The sequence below is a fragment of the Rhinolophus sinicus genome, chromosome X, assembly GCF_036562045.2.
Source record: "Rhinolophus sinicus isolate RSC01 chromosome X, ASM3656204v1, whole genome shotgun sequence".
Taxonomy (NCBI): Eukaryota; Metazoa; Chordata; class Mammalia; order Chiroptera; family Rhinolophidae; genus Rhinolophus; species Rhinolophus sinicus.
Window position 1 is genome coordinate 11,757,914 of NC_133768.1, and position 21,398 is coordinate 11,779,311.

Consider the following 21,398-nt stretch of genomic DNA (forward strand, 5'->3'; position numbering starts at 1 on the left):
ATTCTGAACATGTCTACTGCTAGTCATTGGTTTTTCTAGTCTTGGTAATTTTGCTACACCACAGGGCAGTTTTCAACTCATCATGTGCTCTAAATATTGTTTTTCCGCTATCTAATCCCTTATTGTTAGAAAGTGAACTCATTCCAACAAATCCCCTATTGTTGCACATTTTGGCTTTTCCCCCCAATATATCCCTGCCACAAACATAGCAGGAAAGGATTAATTGCTGGGAAAAAAAGTAAAGGAAAAGAGAATGTACCCAAGAATCTGAAAATATGGATGAAAACAAAAAAATAAGGAAAAAAGCTTAACCTAAAAAAACAGTTTAAAGGCACCGTCTCCACAGTACAAATACCAATGTGTGGATAACCATTGTCTAGCAGTATTTGTTTTTGAACAAAGAATCATTTTGGTCAATTGTTTTACTAACTGACTTGCTTTCATCCAAATCGTTTTTTTGTCAAATCACTTGGTAACTACCTGCAAAAAGTACCCATCTCATCAAAATGCTGACCACCCAATTTTTAAAAAATCTTAGCTAACTTAAGAAGCAGAAATTTATTATCTCTTTAATCTTTTAATTTGACTATTAGTTTGGGTGATACAATTATTTTTAATTTACCAAATACTATTAAATATTATTAATATGAGAATAACAATAGTGAAATATATTAAGTGCTTAGTATGTACCAGGTGTTATTCTAGGTGCTTCATGCGTATTAATTAGGCCACTTGTACTTGCCTTTTTATAAGCTATCTGCTCATTAACCTATTCAAGTTTTCATTCATTATTAATTAACTCCTTTATTTGAGCAATACTGATAGACAGCCTGTAGTGTGCTAGTCATTGGACATGTATATTCATTAATAGATCTGCTCAGGCTTTGTAGACAATTTAACAAATTAAATATAAAATCATACAGGCTATAAAAGAAATAGATAGGGTATGGGGGGATGGAAGGCCTCGAATGAGAAGAGCTACGGGTAAGAGGTTTCTGGGCAAAGGAAGGAGCACAGCATGTGCAAATGCCTGGAGGCAGGGAAGACCCTGGAGGACTCAGAAACCAGAGGAGAGCAACATGCAGACACAAAGAAGTTGCTGGAAAGAATGCCGTGAGTTGAGTTTAGAGAATTAGAAAAGACCCAGTCAGGTGTAGACCAAAGTAAGGTATTTGGGATTTCTTTAAACTACAATGGGAACACATTGATCCAATTTTTATCTTAAAGAGATGTCTTGAGCTACTATGTGGAGAACTGGAAAGGAGTAAGGAGAGGAGAGAGGAGCCCCCTGAAGAGGCTGCTGCAGTGGGCCTGGCCAGGGCTGGGCAGGGGATGGGAGAGAGGTAGATAGATTTATTAATAAAATCTATTTGGGAAACAGAAAGGTTTTGCTAATGGACTAGATGTGGGTGGGGGAGGAAAAGGAATAAGGATGACCGCCACTTGAGCAGTGAGTGATGGTGCCATTCATTCATTAAGATGGAGAAGACTGGAAGGGAAACAAATTTTCCTTTGTTTGTTGTCAAAACAGGCAGGGGAAGGGGGAGTAAGACTTCAACTTTTGCTATTTAAAATCTGACATGCCTGGGAACCACGCAAATGATGTGAAGTACGGCGAGTACGCAGAGATCAGAGGTGAGGATTGTGCTGTGAATATAAATGTGGGAGTTACAAGACTATAAATGACATCTAAATCTATGGGATGGATAAGGTCACCTAGAGAGATAATATTCAATGACAGAGAAGACTCAGGACTGAGATGCAGGGAACTTGAGCATTTAGGGGTCTGGGGTAGAGGAAAACGCACCTCCCTAAGAAAGGAAACTGAGAAGAAGCAAAGGAGCATCCAGAGATACAAGAATGCATTATCTCAGAGGCCAAAGGAAGGAGAGAAGGTGCAGAGAAGGAAGAAGCATGGAAAGGAAGAAGTAACGTGAGGAAGAGGAAAAAAAGACTTCTGGGTTTGGCCACATGCAAGTCAGTGGTGATTCAGTGCACTGACGGGGTGGATGCCAGGCTGAGAGCCTAGAAGGGGTGGGAAAGTAGAGATAACATGTGCAGACATATCTTTCGTGAAGTATGACTCTGGGAGGGAGCAGAGAACTGGGGGATAGGGGTCAAGAGTTGGGCACGTTTCTTATCAATGTATGAGATGTGTTGTTGTTTTTAAAAATAAATTAAGGCTATTAGCCTTTAATAGTATCTGTTGTAAAAACCTCCCAGTTTGTTTCTGGCCTTTAATTTCATTTACAGCGTTTCTGACATGGGTCAGATTTGTCAGCCTTTTCCTTTCAATGCTTTTTAAACTTAGAAAGTCTTTCTCCATCCAAAGATGACATTAAATATCTGCCTATATTTATCTAGTTCAACATTTTTTCCCCCACCCTTAGGTCAACATTTTTAACATTTAATTATTTGATCTATGTCAAATTTATTTTATTATTACTTGTGAGATCATGAGATAAACTAGTTTCTTTTCATGAATGGTTAACCAGTGGTCCCAGATGACTTAGTCTTCCCTTTTCCCCAGTTGATGATAACCTTCTTCATCATTATTAAGTTGGCATATACACTTGGGTCTATTTCAGGTAGATTCTCTTTCTGTCGATCACAAGGAAGAGCCTCAATGGAGAAAACTTCACTAATTAACTCAGGAGCCCCAACTAATAGAAGATCTACTCATAAGGAGTTCTTGTCATCATCTAGTACATCTCCCACGGGGTTTCCCAATCTCCTCAGTTTCCTTCTACCACTTTCCCACTCTCATGGTCTGCTGGGCTTTGCACTGGGGAGAAAACCCATCAGCACAGTCCCATTCTCCCCACCACTTACACCTTCACACACACTAACGAAATTTACTGCCACATCCTTTGGCCCCTGCATGGAGAACCTTATCTTTCTCTTTCCTGTGGAGATCTTAAGGCTTTGAGGAAATTAAAAGTAGATTTACCACATTATTTAAAGCAAACTTCCAACTCTCACTGTTTAGAATAGGCTGATGCTCTTCAAGGAAATGATAAGTCTTCTGTCCCTAATCCAAAGCACACTGATATCTGAATTCTTGATTATTTTAAAGAATGCTGATAAGGAGTGGGAGAGATTAGTTTATATCTGCAGTGGGAAGGATTAAAACCTTGTAATCATATTTTTGACATATACATGAAGTGCTACACAAAGAGAAAACAAGAAACTCTTAGGCAAAATGCCAATGACTCTGTATAGGGTGAGAGAGAGGGCCAACAACATTCTTAACTTCAGTCAACCATGAAGGATTGTGGAAAATCTTGAGCATCAAACTGTCCAGCTGACCAAGAATTTTGCACGTAGCTGAAGTATCCTACAGTCTAGCCTCCACAGCATCTTTTTTCAAGCAGCACATTCATCAACAGTAACATTCTAGTCCCTCTCCTTTTTTTTAGGGGAGAGGCAGTGAGGAAAGAAGAGCTAAGGCAAGGGACTGTCACCATCCTGAAATTTGACCGTAGACATGTTCATTGTGAAACTGGACTTTGATTTCTTCACCTTTGAGTCAGCATTCTTGACTGAAGTTGGGTTATAGATGTTCTAATTTTTTTGAAAATTAAAAACAGAGAAAGCACAAATGCTCATCTCTTATATGACCAATCCATTCATAATCCTACAAAGGCAACAGCACAATAAAACTACAAATAACCCCCAACTATGCCAACAGGGAGCCTTCCTATCCCTTATCACCCATCCATGGGTAACATGTTCCAAGGCGGAGTGAGAAAATCTATTAACCAGTGCTAGAATATTCTTCACAGGACTTCATAACATTTTAAATCTCTACTAGTCACATTTGGTATTTACTAAGATGTTTTTATGAGCTCTTGTGAGAAAGTGCGTTGAGATTGAGAAACTATTTGGCAAAGATAAGGTTTCATAGAGCTCTGGGGACTGACACCTTTGTGTAGATATGATTAAGACAAAATTTATTATGACACAGGGCTTCTCCTTTGTGATCGTTTCAGGACATTCTGATGTTGTCAGGGGTGTCTCCTTGTATAGATACGTGCCTGAGGGTACTCTTTTGGTGTAGAAAGAGTTTCATTCTGAAGCTCCCTTCCATGAAAATGAGCTAAAGCATTCCCAAACTGGAGAGAGAGACATACTCAGCAAGTTTATGTACAAGGGCTGAATGGTGTGATAAGGCAAGGGTGCAGTCAAATAAAATGGGGCAAAATTAGGAAACCTGAGTTTAGGTCTAGGTTCCTTCCGCAATGAGCTGGGTGACCTTGGGAAAGACTTTTTGCATAACTGGGTTGCAGCATTCTCATCTGCAAAGTGGTGGAGCTGGCCAGTTGATCTCTCACGTCTATGGCTGCCTGACATTCTGATTCCAATGGGAGTGCCAGAAGAAAAAGGAAGAGTAGGTCTTGGTCGGCTCGCAAAAGCATCTCCTACTGTCAGGAATTCTAGACTTGTGCTACCCTAAGGACTTTGTTCAGATCCTAATACTCCATTACAGCAATTGAAGAGGTAAATGAATGGAAAGTTTCCTGTCCAACTATTATATAAATGGGCCAGAGACGGCCCCTGGGTATTAGGCAAAAATGGCCCCATGTTGTTGTTTACTTCTTTACAGCAGGCTAGGATCTGTAGCCCAAAGCCTGCGGCTGCCCGACTCAAATTCTCACACATCCAATTGTTTTAAATATATTGCAAATAAACATATTTTAGCCATAAACATATTTAGCTCCTACTTGCATAACTTGTGAAACTGCACCCAACATATGTTAGTCATAAATAACGAATCCTGCAGCTATAAAAGACCCCAAACTGCCGCTGCCTTTTGGAGCTCTCTGACCCAGAGACCCTCCACATTGTCGCTGAGCGACGTCACCTAGACAGGTAAGCCCCCTCTCTGATTTCCCCAACTCCCCTGTGAAGGCCCTTGCCTGATTCCCCTTCTGGGTGGTGGCCTGACACATCTATTCTGGAAAGTCTCCAACTATGAGGGACTTCACTTATCAAGCAAGCCTGTCCAAGAACCGCCCAAATAAAGGTTATGTTACCGCCTCTCATGAGCCAGTCTTCTCCTTGATCAATCTCCAAATACCCAAACTTACTACACCAACCCATTGAAATAAAGTAAATAGTATACAAAGAGGCTCCCAAAGTATCAAATATGGCTTCCTATCTATCCACAAACAAGAAGAGAGGAGGTTCCCTACTGTACGGCAACAGCTCTGAGAAACTGAAGAGGTCAGCGAATCTGCTGAATGAAGGGCTGGGGACCTATAGAAGGGTCAGTACTTATCCTCCAGCTGGGGCAGGGGATGGTTCATGGATTCCTGGGCAAGCAAGAAGTGGTCAGCTCCTGAGCAAAATTACAGATGGGTCAAGAATTTCCTCTGAACCCTGCCATATCCATCTCTCCTCACAGGCCCTCTCTGTCTTTCAAGTTCCCGTGGATAAAAACCTGCTGTCAGCAGAAAATCTGATTTGTATCAGATTGTGCCAAACTGGTAAGGACCTGTGTGAGCTTGTGGTGAAGAGCACAGACCCTGGATGCCATCCGGTTAGAATTCCAGCTCTGTCACTTAGTAGTTGCATAACCCTGGGCAAGTTGCTAATCTCGCTATGCCTCAGTTCCCTCCCTCATTAGATTGTTGTGAGAATTTCATTGGACACATTTTATGAGTCTCCTCGGAGTCTCTCAGCCCAACTAGCTCCTGTGCCCTTGGCCACTTATGGAGACTCCTGGGTCATAACTGTTGCCATCTCCAGCTGCCTTGGCTCCTTTCTGACTGCCACGCTCTGAATAGCTTTGATTGCCCCCACAGTGGTGGCAGCTACAGCCGCTCCACAGCTCCTGGGCTTGGCTGACAGTATTACTGAGGCTCTGGATCCCTTGCCTAGACTGGAATGGAGACTCAAGCCACTGGATTGGTAGGTGGCCTCCTCGGAGGCTGCCTGAAGGGGCTAGGTTGCCACAATCCAGAACGGCACGGAATTAGCCCACATGGGGCAAACTCTGACCTAAGAGGAATGGAAAATATGGGATGGCAGAAAAATTCTTCCTCCTTTTTTTTCCATGAGAAAGTACTAAGGTACAGTTTTCTAAACAGGTACCTGCACCAACAAGCATCTGCTTCACTTCCCTTTCCCCTTACTTTCCCTGCCCTGGGATTGTACATAAGACCTGCTTTAGGCTCTGTTTTCCAGATAACCTGAGTTAACTCAGCAGGGAAAAAAACTGATACATGTAAAGCACTCAGAACTTCACTGTCCAATACAGGTACCACTGGCCATATGAGGCTATTAAGCACATGAAATGTGGCCACCAGTGTGAACTGAGCTGTGCTGTAAGTGTAAACTACACACTGGATGTCAAAGACTTGGTGACCAAAAAATGCAAAATATCTCATTATAATTTAATATTGATATATGTTAAAATGATATTTTTGATAACTGGGTTAAAGTACATTGTTAAAATTGATTTTGCCTGTTTCTTTTTACTTTTTTCAATGTACCTACTGAAAATTTTAAATTACATATTGATTCCATTATATTTTCATGGGACAACTCTGGCTTAGAATTTAATTAACTTGTAAGCCCACAAAAGATGTCAGCCATTTTCCTTCCCAAGAAATTCTAGAGATTTGCTATCAGTAAAGCCTAATGATAAAAGTGAATGTGGGAGCAGAAAGGGAGACAGATAGGGAAAAAGGAACAAGTATGTGTTAAGTACCTTCTATGTTAATAGGCACATTATATGCCACACAAATAACTCAGACTGTTCATTATCCCCATTGGTCAGATAAAGAAGTAAAGGTTCAAAAATAATTTTCCCAAGGTCACAGAGGTATTAAACAGAGCTGAAATTTGGACCCAGGTCTCTTTGATTCTACAGTCCCTGCTCTTTTCAATCTATCATACTATCAAAGAATTCACTTTATACTGGTATAGTTTCAATAACGTAACTGAGAATTTTTGGCATGTGTCAGGGCTTCCTAGAATCTCGTAAATTACCCATACAAGAGGTCAACTACACTAGCCAAGTTAAAAGCTGTTTCTGAACACAAATCAATCTCTCTCTCTCTCTCTCTCTCTCTCTCCCCAAAGATACATACACCATGAGGTAATAAGCCTGCCTCTAAAAAGGATGACTGTACAGTTCTGCCTGGACACATTTAATGAAGTGGGCAGGCAGTATTAAGAAGCCCAAAATGTCTCAGATACAAGTCATGTGCTCTTATCCAGATTCTACCAGGCAATAAAGATAATATTTGGATCCCCATCTGGCCAACTCCTCAGAGTCTACCTGTCAATTCATTCTGAACTTGGAGAGGAAGAAAGGATAATTATCTTTTGGTCTTCTCCTCCATCTCAACTCCCTCCATTTGACTTCTATCCAATTCTAAGTCCTCTGTGCTTTTGTCTGGCTGACAGACTCTGTCAGTTAAAGCCTATGAAAACATTTAATCACAGTCATCAGGACTGTCACTCAAAACTTCTTTTGGATTAATCAATAACAGATGGCCTTAAATCAATATCTGATGCTGGAAAACTCCACCAGCCAAGTACCGGTAGTTACTCGGAGATACTGAAAGTCTCCAGGGCAGACAAAGAGGTAGGTGGGTACTAATTCCTGACAAGTAGAGCTGCTGCAACCACATTTGGAAGCTGCCAGGGAAAGAATTTAGCCAGGAGGACTCAATTGGCAGAACCTCTAAATGGTGATGGTGAGGGGATGGAGGTCTACAAGAAAACCCTCCGGTGGAGAAAGGATGGAGAGGCACAAAAATCAATGCTAAGGGAATCAAGATGGAGTAGAAAAAGTGTCAGGTTATTTTTCTTCCTCCTTTTCACAGCCCAGCCCTCCATCCTACTTTCTTGTGGACCCTTGTTGCAATCAGGGAATACCAGAAGGGATTGGGAGAAGCCAACATTATTTTCAGAGCCTAGAGATAAGAGAAAAACTGACCACAGGCAGTTTGAAGGTGGTGGGAAAGAAGAGCCTTGCTCTGGACTTCAAAATGGTTTCCTCTAAAAGGAAGCATTTCAATTTCTCCAGTTGCTATTTATAGTTGAATCAGGAAAGAAAATTTTGGGCTAGCATGGTTTCCTTCTGTAATGTTAAAAATGACCATCTATATGGAAACAAAGAGAACAAGAGGTTTCATGGGAAAAAAAAGGGCAAATTGTCATTATTTCATTTTTCAGTGCACCTGGAAAAGCTGGACCTTAATTGATTCATGTTGGGTTACAAACGTAACAGCTACCCTCTGAACATGGATACCTCCTATACATAGTGACATGAGAACATTGCATCTTTGTCATTTTGCACTGTTTTAGCTTTGATCACTGAGAGAGGAGAGAGAGAGAGAGAGAGAGAGAGAGAGAGAGAGAGAGAGAGAGAGAGAGAGAGAGAGAGAAATTACCAGAAAAGTGTTACCTGATGGAGATAACTTTTCCAATTTCCATACTGAAGACAATGAACACATGATTTGAAGGCCTTCTAAAACATGGAGTTATTCCCCTGGACACTTTCAGAGCCGTATGGAGAAACACCTTATAAACACCTCTCTGGCTTCATGCTGTCTCCTTTGTACGGTCTAGTGTCTTTCCACCCTTCTTTGCAGGTCATTTGGCTCCTCTAGACCTATGCCTGCTTTTCCTGAACCTCCAGATTGGGCTGAACCTCCTATCTATTCTGCCTTCCCCTAAACCCCTCCATGTTTTCTAGTCTGGTAACTGACCACACAGTACAGTAGTGCTAGCAATTGATGTGTCTGTCCCTTCGATTGTCCCCTGCCAGCTCCCTGATTTTTTTCATCTTTTTCTCTCACACCTTCACAGGACCTTGCATACAGTTGGCCCTTAGCACATGTTTGCTGAGCTCAACTGAACTGTCATGGTACAGATACCTTTCTGAGAAATCCCTGCAATTCCCCATGGCCAGTGTGGAAGCCCTTCCAAGAATGGCAGACCTCCGTTTCCTCATCTGATTTTACTAAGCCCAGGGAATGCTAACCAGCCCCATGCTAACCAGACCACAACATGCTCCTCTTTCAACAGAGTAATCCCTAGCAATGATTTAGAGCCCATTGGATGGGAAAGTTTTAAATTCTTGTCTATCTTGGAGTACCTATACCTGTCCCCAAGAGCAGAATTCTTAATTAAGCTTCAGGTAATCAGAATTACATCCAACACCAAATTTTTTCATTACACTTTAGTGTGAGTTTGCTCAAATTGTTCAAAAGCTACATGATTCCAAGGATTTGTGCTTCAGTCAAAATAGTGTGTTTGCAGCTCTATACTCGTATGTGCCAATACCAGTTCTTAAAATACTAACATCTACTTCATTTATATCCACAAGAGTTTAACACAACATGCAATAGCCTCTGATGCTCCCTGAAGCTGTCCTGTATATTTCACTGTGGTTAGAAAAAACACGGAATGTGTTCGTGGGGAAAGACTTACATCCCCAAAGTACAAACCTTGACAGCAGCCATGGAAGTTATTACACTGATATGTGAAATAGCCACTCACCTCTACTGAAGGTGACACCTTGGTTTTTTATAGCTTTCATTATCCTCTGAGTCAAAATTTCCTTGCTAATTTGTAATCCTTATAACCAGGGCCAACGATGTATGACTGGCACAGGATGTAACTTCTGCTTTGAAAGGGCACCTCTCCATTCTTCCTGGCAGAAGAGGGCTTGTCGACACCACTGGAATGTACTTCCTAGGTAATGAGGTCAGCAGGGACATCTTGAAGGAATAAGAACATCTGGCACCCTTTGTGCACACCAAGAATGGTATTTCTGGGGTGAGTGGGCTGCCCTGATCTGATCAGATGCTGAGCAGTGTTTATTTGAACATTCCTAACTGCAAATGAAGTGCCAACTATGGCTGCCTACCACAGGACAAGTCTTTGAAGTTGCAGGGTGCATTTCTCTGGTGTCCTCCTATTTACAAAACAAGACTAACAGACCTAATTGTGCCTATTCACAACCCTGAATCAGAACCAAGTTTTGCCCTTGTCTGTGGAATGATACTGATCATCTGCTCAGGGTCCAGCGTCTATGTTGTGCAGGTCCCACAGAATGAACTACGTTGTGAAATTCAAGATGAGACAGAAGTGCACACAGCACCCCACTCCACCTTAACCTCAGAGCATGCTATAAAAAACCCTGGGAGAGAGGGAGGCCGGAATATACATACAACCAAGGTCAGCCTTAGGCAAACTCCAGGAATAGACAAACTTGGTCTTGGATTTCCCTTCAGCCCAATATTTTGCATCATTTCCTTTTGCCCTGTCGCAACCCCACCAGGATCTGGTTGCCTATGCAGCCCATCATGATCTCCAAATAGTTATTGCACTGCTACTACCGTGTTTCCCCGAAAATAAGACCCAGCTGGGCAATGAATTCTAATGAGTCTTTTGGAGCAAAAATTAATATAAGACTCAGTCTTATTTTACTGTAAGACCGGGCCTATAATATAATATAATATAATATAATATAATATAATATAATATAATATAATATAATATAATATAATATAATAATACCAGGTCTTACATTAATTTTTGCTCCAAAAGACTCATTAGAGCTGATGGTCCGGCTAGGTCTTATTTTCGGGAAAACACAGTATCCAAGCCTTTTATACAAGCCATTGTAAGACATGCGCCCTGGCCCCATCTCTTTTCTTTCCCTCCCTCCATCCACACAAGAAAAATCAATTGTCCCTCCTCTATAGTACCATGCAAGCTTTACCTACTGCTGCTTTAGCATTTCTCGTATCACATTATACTTCTAATGTTTGCCAGTTTCTCTCCCCAACTAGACTGTGACTTTAATTGATGACAGTAGTTGTATCTTATTCACAGCATATTTCCAGGGCACTGCACAATGTGCACACAGCAGGTGTCTAATGACTGAATAAATACAGCTCATAGAGAAATGGGACACGTGAATTAAATAACTGCCAGTCCCAAAATCTCATGGGTTGTGAAGACAGATGGCAGTGTGGATGTAGGGCAACTGAGAAGGCTTCACCAGAGAGAGGGGATGTACGTTGGACTCTGCTGAACAAGTAGCAAAGAGACAGAGTTGGTGAAATCCTGAACTCCACATTTTTATAGGACTTGGCCCTTTACAATATCCTTTTCCCCAAATGCTGTTTCCCCCTTGCCCTGTGTCAAAAGGGAAATTCAGCCAGAATTCATTTGGGTGATTATGAATTTCTTAGGCAGGACTTTTTTTTAGTATTCCTCATGACATCTAATTAAACATGAACCCTAAAAGAAAAGTGAATGGAAATAAAAACCAGAGGAAAATAAAATTGTTATCAGAAAGAAACATAGAATTGCATTGTTAAAAATCGTGGATTCCTCAAATCGTCAAATGTATTAGGTTTCTAGAAACTGCCTTATAGAGATAATGGCCATCCGTTTTTTTTTAAATGTCCATTTATATTTAATGTAACATTGAATATTACAGAATTTTTCTTAGCTCTTTTGTTTTGTATTTGAACCTATTTTTCTTACACTGAAAATCCTGATTCCTAAAAATATTAATTCACTCATTTGTTTCACAATACACACAAAACTTTTAAAATTGTAATGCCGACACTAACAAAACTACAGAATGAAGTTAATAATTTTTATGCCGTTCTTTTTGTCTTTAGAATATATCCCACTAAATTGTACAGTCAGAAAATTATGTTTAAAGCCTTTAAAATAAATATTTCCTCTGTGTGGTTATGTTGCTGATATGTTTACACAAATGTTAGGCTCTTCATTTGTTTCCATTTGTTTTTAATTTTCAAGTTTGAGGGCTTTTTCCCTTTTCTGGTTTAACTGGATGTTTTAAATATGTAAACATTTGCATCTTTCAAAAAATAAAAAAGGCATACTGAGAGAAGTCTCAGGTCCGTCCTTACCCCACCCCTCAGCCCAAAAGGAGCATTTTTAAAGTCTATCACAGAGTACTCTGATCTATAAGTAAAATATATCAACAGTGAGGCGTTCAGAAGGGAGGATTCTTTTCTGAGCAAGTGTTGTTTTCCCTCCGCTTGCTCTCGTGACAGCTGGAGCCTGTTATCTCAAGCTCCCTTTGTCAGAAACCCACTGTCCCCCTCTCCCCCCACTGCCCCCGCCCTCCACACACAACCATTAGGAGACTATGCATCATTCTTTTTCGAACTAAACCCATGAACATGCTGGAATACTTCAAAGGCAAAAAGAAGGGGGAACAAAAGTATGCCTGTGCTACCTGTTTTCACGATTAAACAGTTTTTTAAATGCTACTTTGAGAAGTTGTTCTTTGAGCCTGGGAAGGAAAGAGAGGCCTCCTGGGAGAGGGGGCCAGCTCTATCCATGTCACAATGTGAACAGATGCAAACTCAAAAGGGCAGGTGAAGGGAAGAGCTGAGACTATGGAGTTAACTGTAAAGTAGGCAAGATCCATTTAACATGTGCTGGACATAGTCAATGAATTCCAATTTCCCCTGAAATAGAGAAATAGGTACACTGCAAAAATGTTCTAAGTTTACTGTCCAGTATTCTGATTGTCAAAACCTACTGCCATTTGGACATGCTATAACAGTATTTCCCTGAAAGTCACACAAACTCTGTATTTTAATCAAACTATGATTGAAGGGATACTAGAAAAATTGTATAATATATTGGTGAGAAAGTGTTTCAAATGACATTCTACCCTTAAAGTTTCCTGGAGAAAACAAAAGCTGGAAATATGGTTTTCTGTCGAGTTTCTCGGCTGTTTCTGGTCTAGGAAAAAGTGTATGTGTGACACCAATTGTCTGCCACAGCCCGGACATTCCATCAGCTCTCCAAATTGGAGGTGACAATTGCAGATTTGGTTAGAAATCTTGTGCCAACCCATAACCAGTACAGGCTGCTTAGTGGGAAAATTGCTTTTTGACTGGGAGAGAACTGCATGAGGGACTCGGGGTCTTCCAATGTCTGGGGTAGGGGGCGGGGAACTGTTGAAAGGTAGTATGTCCCCTACTGGACATCAATCCACGCCCTGAAAACCCACAGGAAAGATGCTAAAGTAGACAAGACACATGCCTGTGGACCCCCAAGGGGAACCACAAGCCCCCAAACCTCTGCTTCTCATTGTTGTCACTGCTTGAACTTAAGAAATCTGCAGGGAACATTTTGAGTCTTGCAAAACAGCCTAGTATGCAAATTTAAAGAAAAAAATCAATCTGGTGTTTATTTCCCTACTTCCTAATCCCTTAAATAGTTTATTTTCTTTTAAAATTTAATTTAGCTAATTTTATTGTTCTCTCACCTCTTCAGTTAGCTCATATTAAGCTTATTGCAGTCATTCTTAACCCCTATATTGTCTTATCTGCTTTCTACTTTACCCTAGTTTCTCTTATCCCAGCATTCATTTACATTTTAATGATATCAAGTATGCACCCAGAAAGTATTTCCTGGTTGTCTTTATGTATCACAGACTGTTTCAGGTGCGGGGCACCATGGTGAGCAAGATCAGAGTGAATGACATGAGATACTTGGTAAACTCTTTTGGAAATTGAATTTTTGAACTTTGGGTCACCACCCAATACATGAATATACAGTCTGTCCATGAGAAGGAAGATTCTTTTGTTACATATGCAGGCCACATGAACACTATACAAAGCTTTTGCAATGAAGTAAAAAGAACAGCCATTTATAGAAGGCTTCCTCTGCACCAGGTATTGTTTTAAGTTCTTTACACATATTAACCAATTTAATCCTTCCAATGACCCTCTGGGTCATAATTCTCTCCATTTTACAGATGAGAATGCTGAGACTTCTTTAAGGTTAGTCAGTGGTGGAGTTGGCCTTGAACGCAAGCAGTCTGGCTCCAGATTGCCTTTTTTTGACCCCAGAGGGACTGAGGCCTCCTTAAGGCTTGCTTCTGACATAATGGAATTTAAAACAGCAGCGTTTGTTGGAAAAAGAGTCATGTTCCAGAGAGAACTGGCAATAAATATTGCTGATTGGCTGCCTGATAAGGATGGAATGGGGTTTGGAGAATTTCATAGTCTCATGAAATAAACATGTGATTTTGACCTTCCAGAAGTGACAGAAACTATTCAAAGTATCTCATTTTTATCTTTTCCCTCTTTCAGCCTTCACTTTAGACCATGCTATTCTGGCAGAATCTTGTTCAAAATTGGCCATAGCTTCCCCAGGGCTGACACATCTAAACTGAGAAGCAGGAACACATCCACACTTGGGAATATCAAAAGGACAGTTGAGTCGTTACAAAAAGCTTATAGCATTTTGCACAAAACCCCCTCATCTTTTTTGTGGATATAGGAAATGAAGTCCAGAAAAATTAAACGAGATTTGCCAAAAGCCACAGAGTTGGACCTTAAAAGATCTTCTATAGGCACGTAATCAAATTGGTCCTCGTGATGAGTAATCCCCCGTGTCTTAGATGCCATGGTCGTTACACGCATTCCAAATAGTGGTCCCTGGACCACAGCCTCCTCATCACCTGGGAGTGGTTAGAAATGCAGACGCTCAGGCTTAGCCCAGACCACCTGAAGCAGAATCTGCGTTTTAAGAAGATCCCCAGGTAATCATGAATTTTGAAGTTGGAGAAGTGCTGGAATGGTCACTAATTCCATGTTCTAGACATTTTAGTTGTGGGAGGGGAATTGCTGTTGACTCTATATTGGTTAGAAGCACATCAGTCTCTTAAAAGGTATATTCTCAGGCTCACCTGGTAATTTAACATAAAATAATCTTCAGTTTGTTTATATGGTACATCTAGACTTTTTAAAGATCTAGTCATTCTTTGGTCAGCAGATAGTAAGGCTTCAGATGTAGAAAACTATGTTTCTTTTGGGAGCCAGAAAAAAATGGTCAATAGTCCCCCCATCTTTACACTGACCGATGCTGGTGTCTTTCTACAGAGCAGATTAATTACCTTTCCCAAATGCCAGCAAGTCCTTTTAGCATAGACGGCAATCACAAATTTCAGCCCAGTTCCTGCCCAAGTTAACAGAAAGTAATCAAAACAATCATAGTAACAGCTACTACTTATGTGGCGCTTGCCATGTGTCTGGCGCTGTTTTGATAGCTTAATGTATAAAAAAAACAACCCAATCCTCACAGAAACCCTTTTTAAGGAGGCGGACACTGAAGCACAGAGAAGTTAAGAGGCTTGCCCAAGGCCACACAGCTAGTTCATAGTGGGGATTCTAATCCAGGCCATCTGTCGCCAGAGTTCATGCTGGTACGCACAGCAGCACACTGCCTCTCAAAATTCAAATCAATGCTAAATGGGGTTCCAAGAGTTCCTTATTAAAATGTTCTCATAGTGATCACTGACTTAGGAGAATGTAATTCACTTCAGAAATTTTACTTGACACAAAAAACAGAGGTCAGCAGGTACTAAAACATTATTTTACAAAGTTAAAATATTACCTCCGGTGGCTAATTCTTGGTTGTGACTGCAAGACCATGTGGTCTGCTGTTTGGAAGTGCTTTAAAATGTTCTTCTGCCTGTAATTGGAATTGGCGTGGACATTAAAATTGCATTGTGTTGTCTATAAATGAGATGCAGTTGTGAAACTCTAAGATTCGTGATATTGCTGACTTCACTTATCTATTAAACCAGTGGTCTCATTTCTCATTTTAGCTGCAGACAATTCAGCTCTTTCATAAAGGAAATCGTAAGAGCAATTGCACAAAGCCTTGTGCTTTGGTTGAAGTGGACAGGGGAAATCCCTCAATATGCCCCTTGAACCCGAGTCCTGCAAACAGAGTGAAAAGCCCCACAGGAAACAGAGTGAGCAGCTTCTTAACTGTATGACTTCAGCTCTCCTTAGACAGCCCTGCCTGACTCCACACACAGCGACATCCTTTGCCTTCTATCAGAAAGACCCCACAGAATCTTAATTGTCCTCTGTGACGCTGAAGGGAAGCAAACTCTTACCATACATCTTAATAGAGCACTGCCCAGTACTTGGTAAAACAGAAATGAATCACAGAAACACAATAAAAGGTCGCATTTCTAACTGCAAAGTACTAAGCCATAAGCCTGGCAGGGCATAGAGAGCAGGCAGGCATATATATATACATACAGAGGGTGCCAAAAGATGAATGTACATTTTAAGAAAATAAAAAAACTGTATTAAAATTACGCTGATGGGAACTACTTTGAGCACCTCTTGCAATTACAGAAGTCAAACATGACTTTTATTCATCTTTTGTTATTGATATATGTTATTACAATTTTAATACAGCTTTTTCCTTTCTTAAAATGTGTAAACATTTTTGGCCCCATATGTATGTATGTATGTATGTATGTATATAGGAATGTGAACTATATATATATATATTTGTTTATATTTAATAGGGAGCATTTTTTTATTCTTTTCTTCTTCAATTACTTCTATTTACACTAGAAACACAAAACAAAATAATGCACGCACCTAGGCCTGGTACAGGTAAAGAACTGTGGTTATAGTGCAGGAAATATATAACCCCGTAAGTCCCAACCAATAATCACGACCAATCTGTTACCCATGAAATGCACCCCACTGAGTGGCTGGCTAGCAGCCACTGCCAAGCCATTATCCCTGTGGGTGAACCTAAACAAAATTTAGATTTACATAAATTAGTGTGTAAAATAAAGTGCTGGTTGCCCACAAGGAGAATGGCAATGTGGCTCCCAATTTGTTTGAGCTCTCAACTCCAGGTGGCATGTGTGGAACTGGGTGTTGGGGCCACTCCTAGATCCCCCTCAGATCCCTTTTAACTGTTTCTCTGCCCCCTACCCCAAATGCAATGGGCACGAGTCATGACGGGGTAATGGAATGTGGCAGCGCAGCTGCCTTGCCAGGGGTGAGCGGGGGAACCTGGAGGAGGCGGTGGATCCTCCAGAGTCCACGTCTTTTTTGGGACTTTGCCTGAGATGATACCCTTGCTTGGCTCCCTGCCATTCCCTGTCCTGGTTCCTTATTCTGTTCCCCTGGGGACATGTCCTTTAAAATTACTTGCACATGAATTCTCATCTTGGGGTCTGCCTCTGGGAAATGATACCGAAGGGACCAAGCCACCCAGCTCACTTCCCAGCTGTCCAGTACCTCCCAGTGTGAGGAACTTGGCCTTCCCAGCAGCAGGTCTCGTGTGCAATTAACACAGGGCTCCCATACCCTTTTCCCACCACAAATGTGTCCATAATCTTTAGCCTCCATTGATCGTATTTGATTAAAAAGGTGGGACCCTAAACTGAAATGTTATAACGTCTCATTTGATGAGAATGTACAGGACATAGCATGTATGGGATGAATAAATGTTCAAATCAATTTAAAAAGAACCTTTCTATGATATATTAGTGTGCTTTCCTTACTAACTAAATTGGACATAAATAATTCAAATCTCCAGGGAGTGGAGCTGGCTTTGTTTTCTGTTTGTTTCCTCAAGTTGGTGATCTTGCAGTTCCAAGGACCTATACAACTGTATTATACGCAAAAGGAAAGAGGCTAAATCTGCATGCATATTAAAATATACCTTGAGAATTGTTTTTTGACCAAATTTTTAATATGGGCTTCCTTTCTTACAATTTTCCTAACTCTCTGAGTTTGCATGTGACAAAAAAAATTTGAGGTCCCCTTAGGTTCCACTTTTTCTGCCTCCAGGAAGCAAGTCCATCCCATGGGACATGAACTGTGATAAACCCAGTGAGAGCTGACAACCCAGATGGGGCCAGCCTTATGTCAATGACCATCTCAGTTTTCACAAACACACAACAGCATGGCTTACCTTTATACCCAGGGCTTCTCCAGAAATGACAGCAACTGTCACACCGTCCTTAGTGGGTTTAGGGATTTCTTCACTTTTCAGTTCCTGGTACTGAGGATCCACCATCTTCTCTGAGCTCCTCAAATTAACCCACAGTTGCAGGCCATGGGCTGGCTCCTCTGAGCACGGCATCTCGGCATGCAGAATGCCCCGGCCCGCGGTCATCCACTGCAAACACCATACCAACAGGGAAATGTAACCCAGCCTCGAACAAGTCTGCAGGGAGGACTATTGCAAAACGGTAATTGCGTGAAGCACCTTACAAGTGCTTCCTTCATAGTCCCTGGGCATCATGCAGAATAACAAAACAATAATGATAACTGCTGGAACCTTTTCCAGTTTTCCCAACATGTTCTACTGTTCACATCTGAAATCAAAGCATCAGATCTAAAATTCACACAAATGGAAGAAGCCTTTCTTTGGACTCCGAGTCTTTCATTGAGCACTGATTATGGGGAGACGCAAGTAAACAGCATATTGGGGAGTGCTCTCAGGAGCACATTAAGAAGTGAAAGAAGCAGGATTGGGCAGGGGGAGAAGCCAGCCAGCAGTGCAGTTACAATGGTGGCCTTGGTCAATCCAACAGGGAGGCCTGGAGTTGGATGAAGCTTCAGAATTGCCCCAAATTGCGGGGAAGTGGCCAGGTTTCTTTCTCCCTCTCATCAGCATAGCAGTGACTGCGGGCCTCCCTTCAGTAGGGAGCACAGCCTTGGGAGAGGCAGTTTGTGCTATGGAGGGCAGTGTCCAGGGTGTGATGTGGCTATGAGCCATCAGCAGATGATTTTCACAGCAGCTGGAGGACACATGCATGGGCCTAAAGACACATGCACAAGCCCAAAGTATCTACTAAGCCATGGATGGGTGACTTGAGTCTCTGTTTGCTCAATTCTGGTAAAGGAGCCCTCACTACTTGCCTCTACTGTTGTATAGATTCTTAAAGCATTCCTTTATTTCTTTATTAAGAGTGCATTAAGGGGCCGGCCTGGTGGCTCAGGCGGTTAGAGCTCCATGCGCCTAATTCCGAAGGCTGCCAGTTCGATTCCCACATGGGCCAGTGGGCTCTCAACCACAAGGTTGCCGGTTCAATTCCTCGAGTCCCGCAAGGGATGGTGGGCTCTGTCCCCTGCAACTAAGATTGAACACAGCACCTTGAGCTGAGCTGCCTCCCGGATGGCTCAGTTGGTTGGAGCGTGTGGGCCCCCAACCACAAGGTTGCCGGTTCTTCACAACTAAGACTGAAAGGACAACAACTTGAAACTGAACGGCACCCTCCACAACTAAAATTGAAAGGACAACTTGACTTGGGGAAAAAAAAAAGTCCTGGAAATACACACTGTTCCCCAATAAAGCCCTGTTCCCCTTCCCCAACAAAACACACACACACACACACACACAAAAGAAAGAGTGTATTAGGGGCAGCGGGGTGGCTCAGCTGGTTAGAGTGCGAGCTCTGAACAACAGATTTGCTGGTTCAATTCCCACATGGGCCAGTGAGCTGCGCCCTCCACAACTAGATTGAAGGACAATGACTTGGAGCTGATGGGCCCTGGAGAAACACACTGTTCCCCATAAAATTTATTTTTTAAAAAAGAGCGAGAGTACTAGGGGCCAGACCTAGACACTAACCTCGGGCTTTGGGGATGAAGGATGGAACATGATGGATAGGTTTCCTGCCTATCTCAGCTTAGGTTCTCCCATGGAAGACCCTGAGGCAAGGATCAGTGCAGGTAGTTTATTTGGAAAGAGATACAGAAAGCACAAGTAGAGAAGTGTAGAGAAAAGTGAGCTAGGCAGGGGGCATTTAATGGGTAAGTTACATCTGTGGGTACCAGGGTGTCAATCCCACTGGGATCCATGCAGACACACTTTAGAATTGTTGCACAGAGGGCAGGACAATTGCCACTTCCTTGGTCAGGACTCAACCAGACATCATATCGCCCCCTTTGTAGGCCGTCTCCACTTTATGTTCTGCTCTAGTGCGAGGTTACTGTTGACTTTTGGCCACAACTGTTTGTCCTTTTGTGTTTCTGCCTTTAAATTTCATGTCCATTGAAATCCCACGAGTCAAATATTTGCAGTTATCATTCCACCAAATATGTCAATGATCCCAAAAAGTAGCTGATACTGAGTTCAGACTTACAAAACCAGTAAAGATGACCCAAGCATTTTCTGGGGATTTTTAATTCTCATGTCTCAGACAAGAGTAGGATGGTGGCGGGCTTTGGGTTATTGTCTTAAATGACCACAACTACCCCAGCAAATCAGCTGGAAGTAAATTGTCTCAAGCGCAGCAGAAAGGTCTAGAAAGATGAAGACTGAAACTGGTGCACTGAACCTGGTAATTCGGACATCATGAGTGACCATTACCTGAACGGCTTCAGTAAAGGTTCTGGGGTGCTGAGAGGTCAATCCTGATTTCAGTGAGTGAAGGACAAAATGGAAGATGAGGAAGTTGAGATAGTCACTCTTGATTATTCTTTTGAGAAACATAAGAGAAAGACCAAGTGGGAGCTACAAAGTGATTGAAAGGAAAGTGAGAGGAATACAAGAGACCTGTGCAGCTTTCTGGGTTGGGTGGAAGAGCCACAGAATGGAGAGGTCAAAGATATACGAGAGAGGGAGGAAAGCGTGAATGTACTGGCAGGGGGTGAGGGCAAGCATGCACACCCAAACACCATTAAACCATCAGCGATGCCTTGTCCTCGGCCATACCTGCAGGTCTCCTGGGTTCAATTGACCGAAGTGTCCACAGAAGTCTTCATGGGCCATGCTGCCCCCTTCCAAGAGGTAAGATACCTTTGAAAAAACAAGCAGAAGAAAAAGTAGGAGTTGGGTTGCTATGAAGAGTTCACCTTTTCCACAGAAAATGTGTTGAGGAAAGTGTTAGCAGTGCCCTCCTCCCTAAGTTCTCAGGCCTTAGGCCTCAGACTGAATTACCAGCTTTCCCGGGTCTCCAGCTTGCAGATGCAGGCAAATCATGAGACTTCTCCACCTCCATAACCACCTGAACCAATTCCTACAATAAACCTCCTCTTATGTCTATCTCTGTATACCCTACTGGTTCCCTTTCTCTGCAGAACCCTGACTAGATTTTAAGTCTAAAACCTCTACCTGGAAACTTGCTATAGTAATGGCAACAGTGCAACACTGGCATGGAAATAGAAGAGACCCATTTCTATGAGAAGTTAACATATGATGACAGCAATTTCAAATCAGTGAGCAAGGAGGCATTTTCCAATAAATGGTACTGGAACAACTGACTGACCATTTGAGAAAAAAGAGTCAGCCCCCACTGTTTACAGAAACGTGTTCTAAATAGATGAAGGATTTAAATGTAAAAAATACACTTCTAAGATTTAAATCTAAGGAAATAACAAGAATACAAAATGTCTGCACAAACCTGTCTTTGCAATGCGTATTATAAGAGCAAAAAGACAGGAACAATCTGGGTGATGGATTATAGGGTACACTTAGCTAAATTATGTTACATTATGCATACAACTGTTAAAAAGTAATATAGATCGCTATTTACTGACACAGAAAAATGAAATATCATTTCATCAGAAAAGCAGGTTACAGGACAGTAATTT

At 41.8% G+C, this 21,398-nt stretch overlaps 1 protein-coding gene across 3 annotated transcripts in view; it reads right to left on the reverse strand.

Moving 5' to 3' along the window:
• The window catches only part of PIR (pirin), a 108,896-nt gene that overhangs the window by 59,474 nt on the left and 28,024 nt on the right, over positions 1-21,398 (reverse strand). For all 3 annotated transcript variants that reach the window (XR_002138553.2, XM_019746288.2, XM_019746287.2), the window contains exons 4-5: positions 20,521-20,604; positions 17,770-17,976 (exon numbers count right to left, since the gene is read on the reverse strand). Coding sequence is in view for 2 of the 3 variants with exons in the window: in XM_019746288.2 (XP_019601847.1) it covers positions 17,770-17,976; positions 20,521-20,604 (291 nt within the window). In the remaining variant the exon portion in view is untranslated. The remainder of the gene's footprint in view (positions 1-17,769; positions 17,977-20,520; positions 20,605-21,398) is intronic.